This window comes from Oncorhynchus nerka, linkage group LG9a, assembly GCF_034236695.1.
Source record: "Oncorhynchus nerka isolate Pitt River linkage group LG9a, Oner_Uvic_2.0, whole genome shotgun sequence".
NCBI classification, from domain to species: Eukaryota; Metazoa; Chordata; class Actinopteri; order Salmoniformes; family Salmonidae; genus Oncorhynchus; species Oncorhynchus nerka.
Window position 1 is genome coordinate 2,597,222 of NC_088404.1, and position 17,547 is coordinate 2,614,768.

Here is a 17,547-nt window from a genome sequence, read left to right on the forward strand (position 1 = left end):
CTCCTCCATGTATATCTCACTAGGTCAGGATATTAAACCTCCTCCATGTATATCTCACTAGGTCAGGATATTAAACCTCCTCCATGTATATCTCACTAGGTCAGGATATTAAACCTCCTCCATGTATATCTCACTAGGTCAGGATATTAAACCTCCTCCATGTATATCTCACTAGGTCAGGGTATTAAACCTCCATGTATATCTCACTAGGTCAGGGTATTAAACCTCCTCCATGTATATCTCACTAGGTCAGGATATTAAACCTCCATGTATATCTCACTAGGTCAGGATATTAAACCTCCATGTATATCTCACTAGGTCAGGATATTAAACCTCCATGTATATCTCACTAGGTCAGGGTATTAAACCTCCTCCATGTATATCTCACTAGGTCAGGATATTAAACCTCCTCCATGTATATCTCACTAGGTCAGGATATTAAACCTCCTCCATGTATATCTCACTAGGTCAGGATATTAAACCTCCTCCATGTATATCTCACTAGGTCAGGGTATTAAACCTCCTCCATGTATATCTCACTAGGTCAGGATATTAAACCTCCTCCATGTATATCTCACTAGGTCAGGGTATTAAACCTCCTCCATGTATATCTCACTAGGTCAGGGTATTAAACCTCCTCCATGTATATCTCACTAGGTCAGGATATTAAACCTCCATGTATATCTCACTAGGTCAGGATATTAAACCTCCTCCATGTATATCTCACTAGGTCAGGGTATTAAACCTCCTCCATGTATATCTCACTAGGTCAGGATATTAAACCTCCTCCATGTATATCTCACTAGGTCAGGATATTAAACCTCCTCCATGTATATCTCACTAGGTCAGGATATTAAACCTCCTCCATGTATATCTCACTAGGTCAGGATATTAAACCTCCATGTATATCTCACTAGGTCAGGATATTAAACCTCCTCCATGTATATCTCACTAGGTCAGGATATTAAACCTCCATGTATATCTCACTAGGTCAGGTATTAAACCTCCTCCATGTATATCTCACTAGGTCAGGATATTAAACCTCCTCCATGTATATCTCACTAGGTCAGGATATTAAACCTCCTCCATGTATATCTCACTAGGTCAGGGTATTAAACCTCCATGTATATCTCACTAGGTCAGGGTATTAAACCTCCTCCATGTATATCTCACTAGGTCAGGGTATTAAACCTCCATGTATATCTCACTAGGTCAGGGTATTAAACCTCCTCCATGTATATCTCACTAGGTCAGGATATTAAACCTCCATGTATATCTCACTAGGTCAGGATATTAAACCTCCATGTATATCTCACTAGGTCAGGATATTAAACCTCCTCCATGTATATCTCACTAGGTCAGGATATTAAACCTCCATGTATATCTCACTAGGTCAGGATATTAAACCTCCATGTATATCTCACTAGGTCAGGATATTAAACCTCCATGTATATCTCACTAGGTCAGGATATTAAACCTCCTCCATGTATATCTCACTAGGTCAGGATATTAAACCTCCTCCATGTATATCTCACTAGATCAGGGTATTAAACCTCCTCCATGTATATCTCACTAGGTCAGGATATTAAACCTCCATGTATATCTCACTAGGTCAGGATATTAAACCTCCTCCATGTATATCTCACTAGGTCAGGATATTAAACCTCCTCCATGTATATCTCACTAGGTCAGGATATTAAACCTCCTCCATGTATATCTCACTAGGTCAGGATATTAAACCTCCTCCATGTATATCTCACTAGGTCAGGTATTAAACCTCCTCCATGTATATCTCACTAGGTCAGGATATTAAACCTCCTCCATGTATATCTCACTAGGTCAGGATATTAAACCTCCTCCATGTATATCTCACTAGGTCAGGATATTAAACCTCCTCCATGTATATCTCACTAGGTCAGGATATTAAACCTCCTCCATGTATATCTCACTAGGTCAGGATATTAAACCTCCTCCATGTATATCTCACTAGGTCAGGATATTAAACCTCCTCCATGTATATCTCACTAGGTCAGGGTATTAAACCTCCATGTATATCTCACTAGGTCAGGATATTAAACCTCCTCCATGTATATCTCACTAGGTCAGGATATTAAACCTCCTCCATGTATATCTCACTAGGTCAGGATATTAAACCTCCTCCATGTATATCTCACTAGGTCAGGATATTAAACCTCCTCCATGTATATCTCACTAGGTCAGGGTATTAAACCTCCATGTATATCTCACTAGGTCAGGGTATTAAACCTCCTCCATGTATATCTCACTAGGTCAGGATATTAAACCTCCATGTATATCTCACTAGGTCAGGATATTAAACCTCCATGTATATCTCACTAGGTCAGGATATTAAACCTCCATGTATATCTCACTAGGTCAGGGTATTAAACCTCCTCCATGTATATCTCACTAGGTCAGGATATTAAACCTCCTCCATGTATATCTCACTAGGTCAGGATATTAAACCTCCTCCATCTATATCTCACTAGGTCAGGATATTAAACCTCCTCCATGTATATCTCACTAGGTCAGGGTATTAAACCTCCTCCATGTATATCTCACTAGGTCAGGATATTAAACCTCCTCCATGTATATCTAACTAGGTCAGGGTATTAAACCTCCTCCATGTATATATCACTAGGTCAGGGTATTAAACCTCCTCCATGTATATCTCACTAGGTCAGGATATTAAACCTCCATGTATATCTCACTAGGTCAGGATATTAAACCTCCTCCATGTATATCTCACTAGATCAGGGTATTAAACCTCCTCCATGTATATCTCACTAGGTCAGGATATTAAACCTCCTCCATGTATATCTCACTAGGTCAGGATATTAAACCTCCTCCATGTATATCTCACTAGGTCAGGATATTAAACCTCCTCCATGTATATCTCACTAGGTCAGGATATTAAACCTCCATGTATATCTCACTAGGTCAGGGTATTAAACCTCCTCCATGTATATCTCACTAGGTCAGGATATTAAACCTCCATGTATATCTCACTAGGTCAGGGTATTAAACCTCCTCCATGTATATCTCACTAGGTCAGGATATTAAACCTCCTCCATGTATATCTCACTAGGTCAGGATATTAAACCTCCTCCATGTATATCTCACTAGGTCAGGGTATTAAACCTCCATGTATATCTCACTAGGTCAGGATATTAAACCTCCTCCATGTATATCTCACTAGGTCAGGGTATTAAACCTCCATGTATATCTCACTAGGTCAGGGTATTAAACCTCCTCCATGTATATCTCACTAGGTCAGGATATTAAACCTCCATGTATATCTCACTAGGTCAGGATATTAAACCTCCATGTATATCTCACTAGGTCAGGATATTAAACCTCCTCCATGTATATCTCACTAGGTCAGGATATTAAACCTCCATGTATATCTCACTAGGTCAGGATATTAAACCTCCATGTATATCTCACTAGGTCAGGATATTAAACCTCCATGTATATCTCACTAGGTCAGGATATTAAACCTCCTCCATGTATATCTCACTAGGTCAGGATATTAAACCTCCTCCATGTATATCTCACTAGGTCAGGGTATTAAACCTCCTCCATGTATATCTCACTAGGTCAGGATATTAAACCTCCATGTATATCTCACTAGGTCAGGATATTAAACCTCCTCCATGTATATCTCACTAGGTCAGGATATTAAACCTCCTCCATGTATATCTCACTAGGTCAGGATATTAAACCTCCATGTATATCTCACTAGGTCAGGATATTAAACCTCCATGTATATCTCACTAGGTCAGGGTATTAAACCTCCTCCATGTATATCTCACTAGGTCAGGATATTAAACCTCCTCCATGTATATCTCACTAGGTCAGGATATTAAACCTCCTCCATGTATATCTCACTAGGTCAGGATATTAAACCTCCTCCATGTATATCTCACTAGGTCAGGATATTAAACCTCCTCCATGTATATCTCACTAGGTCAGGATATTAAACCTCCATGTATATCTCACTAGGTCAGGGTATTAAACCTCCTCCATGTATATCTCACTAGGTCAGGATATTAAACCTCCATGTATATCTCACTAGGTCAGGATATTAAACCTCCTCCATGTATATCTCACTAGGTCAGGGTATTAAACCTCCTCCATGTATATCTCACTAGGTCAGGGTATTAAACCTCCTCCATGTATATCTCACTAGGTCAGGATATTAAACCTCCTCCATGTATATCTCACTAGGTCAGGGTATTAAACCTCCATGTATATCTCACTAGGTCAGGGTATTAAACCTCCTCCATGTATATCTCACTAGGTCAGGGTATTAAACCTCCATGTATATCTCACTAGGTCAGGATATTAAACCTCCATGTATATCTCACTAGGTCAGGATATTAAACCTCCATGTATATCTCACTAGGTCAGGATATTAAACCTCCTCCATGTATATCTCACTAGGTCAGGGTATTAAACCTCCTCCATGTATATCTCACTAGGTCAGGATATTAAACCTCCTCCATGTATATCTCACTAGGTCAGGATATTAAACCTCCTCCATGTATATCTCACTAGGTCAGGATATTAAACCTCCATGTATATCTCACTAGGTCAGGATATTAAACCTCCATGTATATCTCACTAGGTCAGGATATTAAACCTCCATGTATATCTCACTAGATCAGGGTATTAAACCTCCTCCATGTATATCTCACTAGGTCAGGATATTAAACCTCCATGTATATCTCACTAGGTCAGGATATTAAACCTCCTCCATGTATATCTCACTAGGTCAGGATATTAAACCTCCATGTATATCTCACTAGGTCAGGATATTAAACCTCCTCCATGTATATCTCACTAGGTCAGGATATTAAACCTCCTCCATGTATATCTCACTAGGTCAGGATATTAAACCTCCATGTATATCTCACTAGGTCAGGATATTAAACCTCCTCCATGTATATCTCACTAGGTCAGGATATTAAACCTCCATGTATATCTCACTAGGTCAGGATATTAAACCTCCATGTATATCTCACTAGGTCAGGATATTAAACCTCCATGTATATCTCACTAGATCAGGATATTAAACCTCCATGTATATCTCACTAGGTCAGGATATTAAACCTCCATGTATATCTCACTAGGTCAGGATATTAAACCTCCTCCATGTATATCTCACTAGGTCAGGATATTAAACCTCCATGTATATCTCACTAGGTCAGGATATTAAACCTCCTCCATGTATATCTCACTAGGTCAGGATATTAAACCTCCTCCATGTATATCTCACTAGGTCAGGATATTAAACCTCCTCCATGTATATCTCACTAGGTCAGGATATTAAACCTCCTCCATGTATATCTCACTAGGTCAGGGTATTAAACCTCCTCCATGTATATCTCACTAGGTCAGGATATTAAACCTCCATGTATATCTCACTAGGTCAGGGTATTAAACCTCCTCCATGTATATCTCACTAGGTCAGGATATTAAACCTCCATGTATATCTCACAGGGTATCTAGATGTGTTTGGACAGTGTGCACGTTTGAATAAAAATATAAAAACATATGTTAATTAATATCATCACCAATTTTGATTTTCTTTGCCTATGGGAGAAATATCAAATCAAATGTATTTATAAAGCCCTTCTTACATCAGCTGATATCTCAAAGTGCTGTACAGAAACCCCAGCCTAAAACCCCAAACAGCAAGCAATGCAGGTGTAGAAGCACGGTGGCTTGGAAAAAACTCCCTAGAAAGGCCAAAACCTAGGAAGAAACCTAGAGAGGAACCAGGCTATGAGGGAAAAACTCCCTTGAAAGGCCAGAACCGAGGAAGAAACCTAGAGAGGAACCAGGCTATGAGGGAAAAACTCCCTAGAAAGGCCAGAACCTAGGAAGAAACCTAGAGAGGAACCAGGCTATGAGGGAAAAACTCCCTAGAAAGGCCAGAACCTAGGAAGAAACCTAGAGAGGAACCAGGCTATGAGGGAAAAACTCCCTAGAAAGGCCAAAACCTAGGAAGAAACCGAGAGAGGAACCAGGCTATGAGGGAAAAACTCCCTAGAAAGGCCAGAACCGAGGAAGAAAATATATTTCCTTTCTCCAAACAACTTCATCTATTTTTGTTGAATGAGTTTCCTGTACACAATATATATTATATTTCTTCTTTTTTAGTCAGGTAAATACGGATCGTCGAATTATCTGCTAAGCTGTTACAATTATAATTGGCTATACTTATTTCACCATTTACTATAATAAGATACACGTTTCAATTGCAAACTTACAATTAGAAAGTACCATAGTGATTGAGTGTCCATATAGCCATGCCATGGTATTTGCACTGCTACTGAGTAAACCTCCCATTGTTCTCCACCATTCCACCTGCTAAAACCTCCCATTGTTCTCCACTATTCCACCTGCTAAAACCTCCCATTGTTCTCCACTATTCCACCTGCTAAAACCTCCCATTGTTCTCCACTATTCCACCTGCTAAAACCTCCCATTGTTCTCCACTATTCCACCTGCTAAAACCTCCCATTGTTCTCCACTATTCCACCTGCTAAAACCTCCCATTGTTCTCCACTATTCCACCTGCTAAAACCTCCCATTGTTCTCCACTATTCCACCTGCTAAAACCTCCCATTGTTCTCCACTATTCCACCTGCTAAAACCTCCCATTGTTCTCCACTATTCCACCTGCTAAAACCTCCCATTGTTCTCCACTATTCCACCTGCTAAAACCTCCCATTGTTCTCCACTATTCCACCTGCTAAAACCTCCCATTGTTCTCCACTATTCCACCTGCTAAAACCTCCCATTGTTCTCCACTATTCCACCTGCTAAAACCTCCCATTGTTCTCCACTATTCCACCTGCTAAAACCTCCCATTGTTCTCCACTATTCCACCTGCTAAAACCTCCCATTGTTCTCCACTATTCCACCTGCTAAAACCTCCCATTGTTCTCCACTATTCCACCTGCTAAAACCTCCCATTGTTCTCCACTATTCCACCTGCTAAAACCTCCCATTGTTCTCCACTATTCCACCTGCTAAAACCTCCCATTGTTCTCCACTATTCCACCTGCTAAAACCTCCCATTGTTCTCCACTATTCCACCTGCTAAAACCTCCCATTGTTCTCCACTATTCCACCTGCTAAAACCTCCCATTGTTCTCCACTATTCCACCTGCTAAAACCTCCCCACATCCCAATATAGATTGTTACATTGAGAGAGATCATCTACAGTACATACTAGACAGGCCAGAGGGTCCAAGGTGTCCCTGGTGAAGCCTGTTTCTCTGGGGACTCTACTGACCAGCCTGGGGAGCATCTCAGAGCCCTGGAACACAAAGAATATGTCTTGATTATTGTGCCAAAGGAAATTTTTATTTTTGTCCTCCGCTCTGAAACCCACAGACACACAAAACGAAAAGGCAAGACACAAAACAAAACGAAAAGACAAAACACAAAACAAAAAGACAACACACAAAACAAAACGAAAAGACAACAAACAAAACGAAAAGGCAAGACACAAAACAAAACGAAAAGACAAGACACAAAACAAAACGAAAAGGCAAGACACAAAACAAAACGAAAAGACAAAACACAAAACGAAAAGGCAAGACACAAAACAAAACGAAAAGACAAGACACAAAACGAAAAGACAAGACATAAACACACATTCATCCTGTAATAATAGAAGAGATGGTTTGAGAGACGGACATATATTCTAATCTACTGTGACATATCGGCAGATAGAGAACCGGACAAATAAAAACATGTTAGAGCCAACCTGAAGAAAGGAAATAGGCAGGAAGTCATGTCTCATCACAGAGTTCTCAGTCCTCCTAGGATTGACCTAATAACACACACACACACAAACACACACACACACACACACACACACACACACACACACACACACACACACATTTTAATATCAGGAACAAAGACCCAACGAAGATGAAAAAATGATCAGCTGTGTGGTTACATTGATAGAATACTACACAAAAAACAAAATGGAGGATGAACGAGGTGCTACGTAAAGTTGTTTATCTCACATCGGGTGTGTCCCAAAAGGCACCCTATTCTCTGTATAGTGAATGACTTCTGACCAAATCCCTCGGGGTCCTGGTCAAACGTAGTGCACTAAATAGGGAACAGGGAGCCGTTTTGGGAAGCGTCCATGACGTTTACCCTTTTGGTTGGACGCAGACTGCCCCGGGGTTAAGTGACTGCTCATGCTAAAGTGAGATAACGTCAACCTCGGGGGTTAACACAGACTTTTCATGGGAACGAATATCACAGTTACGCTGTCACTTCATTTGAATGTTATAATAATAATATATAATGTTGGATATCTCCACTCTGCCTGCATTCCAATAGCAACTACACATCACTTTGCCAGAATCATTTTATTTGAATGGACATATTCGCTTAGGATCTCACTTGGTGAAGGAGTGAAAATGGATGAATGTAAACAGCCATACAATTGAGATAATATAAGACAAGTCCTGGAAACCTGGCCTGGTTTTCATAGTTGACTTTGAAAAGGCATTTTGATAAAGTAATTGATGGAATTGATGTATAAATGCCTGGAATATTTTTCATTTTTGGATCATTTCTTCTACAGTGGCAAGAGAAAGTGAAGCCTTTGGAAATACCTGGACATCTGCATAAATTGGTCCCTTTGGAAATAACTGGACATCTGCATAAATTGGTCCCTTTGGAAATACCTGGACATCTGCATAAATTGGTCCCTTTGGAAATACCTGGACATCTGCATAAATTGGTCCCTTTGGAAATACCTGGACATCTGCATAAATTGGTCCCTTTGGAAATACCTGGACATCTGCATAAATTGGTCCCTTTGGAAATACCTGGACATCTGCATAAATTGGTCCCTTTGGAAATACCTGGACATCTGCATAAATTGGTCCCTTTGGAAATACCTGGACATCTGCATAAATTGGTCCCTTTGGAAATACCTGGACATCTGCATAAATTGGTCCCTTTGGAAATACCTGGACATCTGCATAAATTGGTCCCTTTGGAAATACCTGGACATTTGCATAAATTGGTCCCTTTGGAAATACCTGGACATCTGCATAAATTGGTCCCTTTGGAAATACCTGGACATCTGCATAAATTGGTCATCAAATTGGATCTGATATCTTTATCTAAGTTACAACACCCCGTCATTGTGAGGTCTTGTTGGTTTTGTGACACTTCTATTCAGAGCTCTGTTTATTTGGTGCTGGTTTTCCTGTAATTTAATCCTCCCGTGTTTGATAGTTTCTGTCCGCCTCACTAACGACGTCTTTTGTCTATTCCCTGCCTGCACTTCAGCATATCGGATTTCCTGTTATCTACCTATTGCCTGATCTCCTGGACTACCTTACTAGCCTTTTCACTGCCTGTACTGTTGCCTTTTTGGACCCCCTGTGTATGACCTTCTGCCTGCCCCTGGACCCAGCTACCTGCCTCCTCCTGTGTATGACCTTCTGCCTGCCCCTGGACCCAGCTACCTGCCTCCTCCTGTGTATGACCTTCTGCCTGCCCCTGGACCCAGATACCTGCCTCCTCCTGTGGTGCTTTTCAAGAAACACCTGCTGCGCCCTGCGCTTGAGACCAGCTCTCTGTCTCCCCTCGTGTTCATTACAGATTCATTCTTTCATATCCCAGTTTACCGATTTACTTATGGCCCTGCCTACACCTAACAACTTTTTAAATTGTTTTATTTTATTATGTGAGCAAAGAATATTCCATTTTTATTTGGAATGGCAAACCAGACTAAATTAAATGGGCCTATTTATATAATGAATTTGGAGAGAAAAAAATATTACATATTAAAGCATTAGACCACTAAAGGCTTCAATCATAAAGCTATACTTCAAATAAAATGTTATGTCACATGTGCCCAATACAACCGGTGTAGTAGACCTTACAGTGAAATGCTGAATACAACAGGTGTAGTAGACCTTACAGTGAAATGCTGAATACAACAGGTGTAGTAGACCTTACAGTGAAATGCTGAATACAACAGGTGTAGTAGACCTTACAGTGAAATGCTGAATACAACAGGTGTAGTAGACCTTACAGTGAAATGCTGAATACAACAGGTGTAGGAGACCTTACAGTGAAATGCTGAATACAACAGGTGTAGTAGACCTTACAGTGAAATGCTGAATACAACAGGTGTAGTAGACCTTACAGTGAAATGCTGAATACAGCAGGTGTAGTAGACCTTACAGTGAAATGCTGACAGTGAAATGCTGAATACAGCAGGTGTAGTAGACCTCTCAGTGGAATGCTGAATACAACAGGTGTAGTAGACCTCTCAGTGGAATGCTGAATACAACAGGTGTAGTAGACCGTACAGTGAAATGCTGAATACAACAGGTGTAGTAGACCTTACAGTGAAATGCTGAATACAACAGGTGTAGTAGACCTCACAGTGAAATGCTGAATACAACAGGTGTAGTAGACCTCACAGTGAAATGCTGAATACAACAGGTGTAGTAGACCTGGGTTACTGACATCACTAACCATGTGACCAGACCTGGGTTACTGACATCACTAACCATGTGACCAGACCTGGGTTACTGACATCACTAATCATGTGACCAGACCTGGGTTACTGACATCACTAACCATGTGACCAGACCTGGGTTACTGACATCACTAACCATGTGACCAGACCTGGGTCACTGACATCACTAACCATGTGACCAGACCTGGGTTACTGACATCACTAACCATGTGACCAGACCTGGGTTACTGACATCACTAACCATGTGACCAGACCTGGGTTACTGACATCACTAACCATGTGACCAGACCTGGGTTACTGACATCACTAACCATGTGACCAGACCTGGGTCACTGACATCACTAACCATGTGACCAGACCTGGGTTACTGACATCACTAACCATGTGACCAGACCTGGGTCACTGACATCACTAACCATGTGACCAGACCTGGGTTACTGACATCACTAACCATGTGACCAGACCTGGGTTACTGACATCACTAACCATATGACCAGACCTGGGTTACTGACATCACTAATCATGTGACCAGACCTGGGATACTGACATCACTAACCATGTGACCAGACCTGGGTTACTGACATCACTAACCATGTGACCAGACCTGGGTTACTGACATCACTAACCATGTGACCAGACCTGGGTTACTGACATCACTAATCATGTGACCAGACCTGGGATACTGACATCACTAACCATGTGACCAGACCTGGGTTACTGACATCACTAATCATGTGACCAGACCTGGGTTACTGACATCCCTAACCATGTGACCAGACCTGGGTTACTGACATCACTAACCATGTGACCAGACCTGGGTTACTGAGTGTTGTTTCTATCCTGGAGTGACAGATGGCCGTCCAATCTCAAACAAGGTAGAGTGTTTGAACACTCATCACTAACCATGTGGCAATTTGATATATTTAGAGGGAGCATCACTAACCATGTGGTACTGGGGAAGAAAGGTGTTGGGTTGCAGGGCCGTCCCTTCGGTGAAACCGCTCTCTCCTTGGGCTCCCACTAACTGGTGCTTCTGAGAAACTAAAGGACAATCATGTGTCATTTATGCTCTCTAAACAGCCCCTTCGCTGCAGCGGGCAGAGCTGGGTGACGTCATTGCAATCAGTTTTGCCAGAGGAGTAATACCCTTTTCACACAACAAACGTAGCAGAGCCAAGTTGTGTTCTCCTCATTATGCCCCCAGCACAGAGCCAGCATAGAGCCAGCATAGAGCCAGCACAGAGCCAGCACAGAGCCAGCACAGAGCCTGCATAGAGCCAGCACAGAGCCAGCACAGAGCCAGCACAGAGCCAGCATAGAGCCTGCACAGAGCCTGCATAGAGCCTGCATAGAGCCAGCACAGAGCCAGCACAGAGCCTGCATAGAGCCAGCATAGAGCCTGCACAGAGCCAGCACAGAGCCTGCATAGAGCCAGCATAGAGCCTGCACAGAGCCAGCACAGAGCCTGCATAGAGCCAGCATAGAGCCTGCACAGAGCCAGCACAGAGCCTGCATAGAGCCAGCACAGAGCCAGCACAGAGCCTGCATAGAGCCTGCACAGAGCCAGCACAGTACAGTTCTGTTCTGGCCTGTTCTGTAAAAAGGGTATCAATAAATCATTCCGCTCCTCAGTATATTACACTGTACCTGGTGGTCTGGGACGATATGAAACAAAGTGTTCCTTATACTCTGTCTGGATGGATACATTCTGGGGGAGAGAGGGAGAGAGGGCGAGAGAAGGAGGGAGGGAGGAAGGAGGGAAGGAAGGGAGGAAGGAAGGAGAGCGGGAGAGAGGGAGAGAGGGAAGGAGGGAGGAAGGAAGGAGAGAGGGAGAGAGGGAGGAAGGAAGGAATGAAGGAGAGAGGGAGAGAGGGAGGAAGGAAGGAAGGAATGAAGGAGGGAAGGAAGGGAGGAAGGGAGATAGGAAGGAATGAGGGAGAGAGGGAGAGAGGGAGGAAGGGAGACAGAAAGACACTTAAAATCCATTTATTCTCAGAGTCGCTCTCCCTCATCCCTCCCCTCCTCTCTCCTCACTGCTGCAGGCCGTGTCTTCAGCTGTAGATATCCACTCTCTCTGATCTGTCCACTGGGGCAAGGCAGGGTCTCTGACCCATCAGGTCTGGTCAGGGGCTGGAAATGGCGCTTAGTCTGAGACTGGAAACTATCTAGCAGAGAACGCCTGGAGAAGACCCAAAACACACACTTAATGTCACCGTTATAATCCACTGTATATGTCATCCCTGCAGGAATTGAACCTATGACCTTGGCATTCCTATCGCCAAGCTCTTGATAACTGAGCCATACAGGACCACATAATAGTATAGAAATACTATCACTACCAGTAAGCACCTCTGGGGGGCATATCTGAAATTGCAACATATTTAAATAATGCACTACTTTTAGCCAGAGCTCTGTGGTAGATTAGTGTCCTGTCCAGGGGGTCGTTCTGGCTCGGTCAAGGCTACTAGTGTCCTGTCCAGGGGGTCATTCTGGCTCAGTCAAGGCTACTAGGGTCCTGTCCAGGGGGTCGTTCTGGCTCGGTCAAGGCTACTAGTGTCCTGTCCAGGGGGTCGTTCTGGCTCGGTCAAGGCTACTAGTGTCCTGTCCAGGGGGTTGTTCTGGCTCAGTCAAGGCTACTAGTGTCCTGTCCAGGGGGTTGTTCTGGCTCAGTCAAGGCTACTAGGGTCCTGTCCAGGGGGTCGTTCTGGCTCGGTCAAGGCTACTAGTGTCCTGTCCAGGGGGTTGTTCTGGCTCGGTCAAGGCTACTAGTGTCCTGTCCAGGGGGTCGTTCTGGCTCGGTCAAGGCTACTAGTGTCCTGTCCAGGGGGTCGTTCTGGCTTGGTCAAGACGATTTCATTTCTTTACTTGGGCCAGAGCCCTATGTGGGTCTGATAAAAGAGTGCACTGTGTAGGGACAGACTGGGGCTGTAGTATAATATAATATTGTATAATACAGTATAATATAATATGGTATTGATTAATATAATATAGTATTGTATAATATAATATTGTATTGTATAATATAGTATAATATTGTATAGTATAATATGATATGATATAGTATTGTATAATCTAGTATAATATAGTATCGTATTGTATAATATAGTATTGTATAACATAGTATAGTCTTACCTTAACTGTGGGTTATCAATGTGGTCCAGGCTAGGGCTGTAGTATAATATAGTATAGTATAATATAACATAGTATTGTATAATATAGTATAGTATAATATAGTATTGTATAATATAGTATAATATTGTATAGTATAATATAATATAGTATTGTATAGTATAATATGATATAGTATTGTATAATATAATATAGTATTGTATAATATAGTATAGTATAATATAGTATTGTATAATATAGTATAATATAATATAGTATAATATAGTATAGTATAATATAGTATTGTATAATATAGTATTGTATAATATAGTATAGTCTTACCCTAACTGTGGGTTATCAGTGTGGTCCAGACTAGGGCTGTAGTATAATATAGTATAGTATGATATAGTATTGTATAATATAGTATAGTATAATATAGTATAGTATAATATAGTATTGTATAATATAGTATAGTATAATATAGTATAGTATAATATAGTATAGTATAATATAGTATTGTATAATATAGTATAGTATAATATAGTATTGTATAATATAGTATAGTATAATATAGTATAATATAATATAGTATTGTATAATATAGTATAGTATAATATAATATAGTATTGTATAATATAGTATTGTATAATATAGTATTGTATAATATAATATAGTATGATATAGTATTGTATAATATAGTATAGTCTTACCCTAACTGTGGGTTATCAGTGTGGTCCAGACTAGGGCTGTAGTAAACAGCAGGTCTCAGGTTGGCAGAGTACCCTGTCCCGTAATGATGACCTAGACATGGACTGAAGCCTTCTTTGCCTGGATAAGATATGACAGTAAGATGGGGAGGGGTTGGGGGGATAGGGAGGGGGGGGGGGGGGGTTCCCAACAATATCTCTTTCTCCTGAAGTTTGCACTCATGAGAGTAAAAGATGGCTAGAGTTCCTCTATATTTCCTATGGGGAATTCTTATACCAGTAATTTACTTTGAAATCAGTGAAAGGAAGTGAACAAGTACACATTTTAGTGAGGTAATTGGGACCAGTGTGTGGCCATGGGAGTGAGTCATTAGGGAGTCTGGTTTTGCATTGTTAAAAATCACACAGGCGTATCATTGAGGGTGAAAGCAGAGTAAACTTGAGAAAGCAGAACACTTCAGGCAAATGTAGTGGATACTATCTTACCACCAGTAGAATAAAATGAAAATACAATTCAATACAATAGAGAGTTTATATCAAGTCATATCAGATATCTTGTTCTCACCAAAAGAAGCCCTGTAGGAGGTACAGTAGAGGTTGAGGGAGGTGTTGGCCAGACGGCCTCCTGGGCTTCCCGTTCCTCTTAGAGAGGGCCTGGTGACCAGGTCTACCTGACTAACCATCTGTGAGGGACCAGGATCATGGATTAATACTACAGTTAACTCCACTAGCAACAACGATAGACAGAGAGAAAAAAAAGCTGCCTGTAACCGGGAGAGAAGACTGATTTTAGTTCATGTTGAACTTTGACAGTCAAACTGTTTTTTTGTTTGTTTTGTTTTTACACTATTATAAAATGTATAAAGCTTTCTCACAGTAGCTTACACTCATTCTACCTGTCATCATGTAAGTCATGTATTTTCATCAAGAATGAAGAGAAATGGAAAGTTATCGTAGCAGAAAAAGTATAGGAATAACATGCTAAATACCCTTATTATAGGCCTAGCCTACAGATTCATTCATTTATGATCATCTCTGTAATTATAAATATATATTAACAACTAGTATGCCTAGTCGACATTCATTTCAGTAAAATATCTGCATCATTATGATAAAAGCGACCCCTTCTCACGCGCTCCACCGTTACCTGTCTGTCGAAGCGGTGTTTCTGCGTACCGGCGGCCTCCTCTCGCCCTGTTAGGTTTTATAGCCCGGGACCCGTGCCGTCTCCATGATACCGACCGTTGCTACGGTGATTCTCCAAGTGGCGCCAGCAGCACTTCACAATGACGGACGAAATGAGGTCACAAGAGAAGTCATAGAAGCAAACCGTTGCTCCCAATACAAGTATCTTGCAGTTGCACCTTAAGCTCACTCTGCTTGTTCCCTGATCTGTTCCGTGCCTGTTGTGTCTGTTGTTATTGTCATGTTTGCCATGACAATTAGTGTGACAAGGAGTTGGCATGAAATCACAAACAGATTGACACTAAGGCTAAAGCTGGCTACGGTAAAATGACATGATTTCAAAAAATAAAAATAAAATATATATATATATGAATCTGATTGAGGTATCCAGTAAATCAAAGGGCATTTAATTTATGAATGATCAATTTATCATGATTAGAATAATGTACGATCTCCAAGGATATAATCAATACCTTGAGGGAGTTAGGTTACTAATAGCTCATGTTATTGTCAGAGCTGTAGCTACATATGAAGACATCAAGGTCCAGTATACATATACCTATATATTTTTAAAAAATACTGAGATATATATATATATATATATATATTTGGGGTAGCCTAGTGGTTAGAGCATTTGGGCCAGTAACCGAAAGGTTGCAAGATCAAATCCCAGAGCTGACAGGGTAAAAATCTGTCATTCTGCCCCTGAACAAGCAGTTAACACACTGTTCCTAGGCTGTCATTGAAAATAAGAATTTCTTCTTAACTGACCTGCCTACTTAATTAAAGGTTATATATATATATTCTAACTGTCAACAGTAAGATCAGACCCCGACTGAGTTCCATATTTTAGGAACTCAGTCGGGGTCTGAACTTACTGCTGACAGTAGAGTGGAATACACAGGGTGCAATTTCTACTACTGCTGACAGTAGAGTGGAATACACAGGGTGCAATTTCTTTGTTGTGCATCGGCAGTCTCCCTCTTGTTATATATATATATAACATATATAACATATATATATCGCTCACTGACAGTCACTCAATTAGCCCATGTCAGTTCAAATGTTTTACATTGGTAAATCTAGTTACTCTAAAATCGTAGTACTGACGGGCATGCAGAGCACGTGACCAGGGGTCCTGACCACCAGGCACCAGGGGTCCTGACCACCAGGGGTCCTGACCACCACCAGGGGTCCTGACCACCAGGTGTCCTGACCACCACCAGGGGTCTTGACCACCACCAGGGGTCCTGACCACCACCAGGGGTTCTGACCACCACCAGGGGTCTTGACCATCAGGGGTCCTGACCATCAGGGGTCCTGACCACCACCAGGGGTCCTGACCACCAGGGGTCCTGACCATCAGGGGTCCTGACCATCAGGGGTCCACCAGGGGTCCTGACCACCACCAGGGGTCCTGACCATCAGGGGTCCTGACCACCAGGGGTCCAGACCACCACCAGGGGTCCTGACCACCAGGGGTCCTGACCACCACCAGGGGTCCTGACCACCAGGGGTCCTGACCACCAGGGGTCCTCGTTGATTTGTCTGTGATTTGTCTCAGATATTATATTATTTTAAGGCAAAATGTGTAGAATTGCAGGAACAAAAAGTTATGTAAAGCAAACTTATTTATTTATGTTTAGTAAATAAGACATGTTTTTATCTGCAAACAGATCCCTCTGTATGTATTCAATTATAGATTTTAATTGTGGTGCTGAGTTAATGTGATAATAGCTGAAGCTAATACAACTAGCATGATAATAGCTGAAGCTAATACAACTAGCATGATAATAGCTGAAGCTAATACAACCAGTGTGATAATAGCTGAAGCTAATACAACCAGTGTGATAATAGCTGAAGCTAATACAACCAGTGTGATAATAGCTGAAGCTACTGCAACCAGCATGATAATAGCTGAAGCTAATACAACCAGCATGATAATAGCTGAAGCTAATACAACCAGTGTGATAATAGCTGAAG

At 41.5% G+C, this 17,547-nt stretch overlaps 1 protein-coding gene across 2 annotated transcripts in view; it reads right to left on the bottom strand.

Moving 5' to 3' along the window:
• The window catches only part of saxo4 (stabilizer of axonemal microtubules 4), a 93,763-nt gene extending 78,096 nt beyond the window's left edge, over positions 1-15,667 (bottom strand). Inside the window, exons 1-8 of one of the 2 annotated variants that reach the window (XM_065022197.1) lie at positions 15,527-15,667; positions 14,945-15,062; positions 14,383-14,500; positions 12,599-12,743; positions 12,212-12,272; positions 11,508-11,605; positions 7,805-7,870; positions 7,265-7,351 (exon numbers count right to left, since the gene is read on the bottom strand). In XM_065022197.1, the coding sequence (XP_064878269.1) occupies positions 7,265-7,351; positions 7,805-7,870; positions 11,508-11,605; positions 12,212-12,272; positions 12,599-12,743; positions 14,383-14,500; positions 14,945-15,062 (693 nt within the window). In that variant the 5' untranslated portion in view covers positions 15,527-15,667. The remainder of the gene's footprint in view (positions 1-7,264; positions 7,352-7,804; positions 7,871-11,507; positions 11,606-12,211; positions 12,273-12,598; positions 12,744-14,382; positions 14,501-14,944; positions 15,063-15,526) is intronic. The other variant, XM_065022195.1, reaches the window with a different exon arrangement.
• Between the last annotated feature and the right edge of the window lie 1,880 nt (positions 15,668-17,547).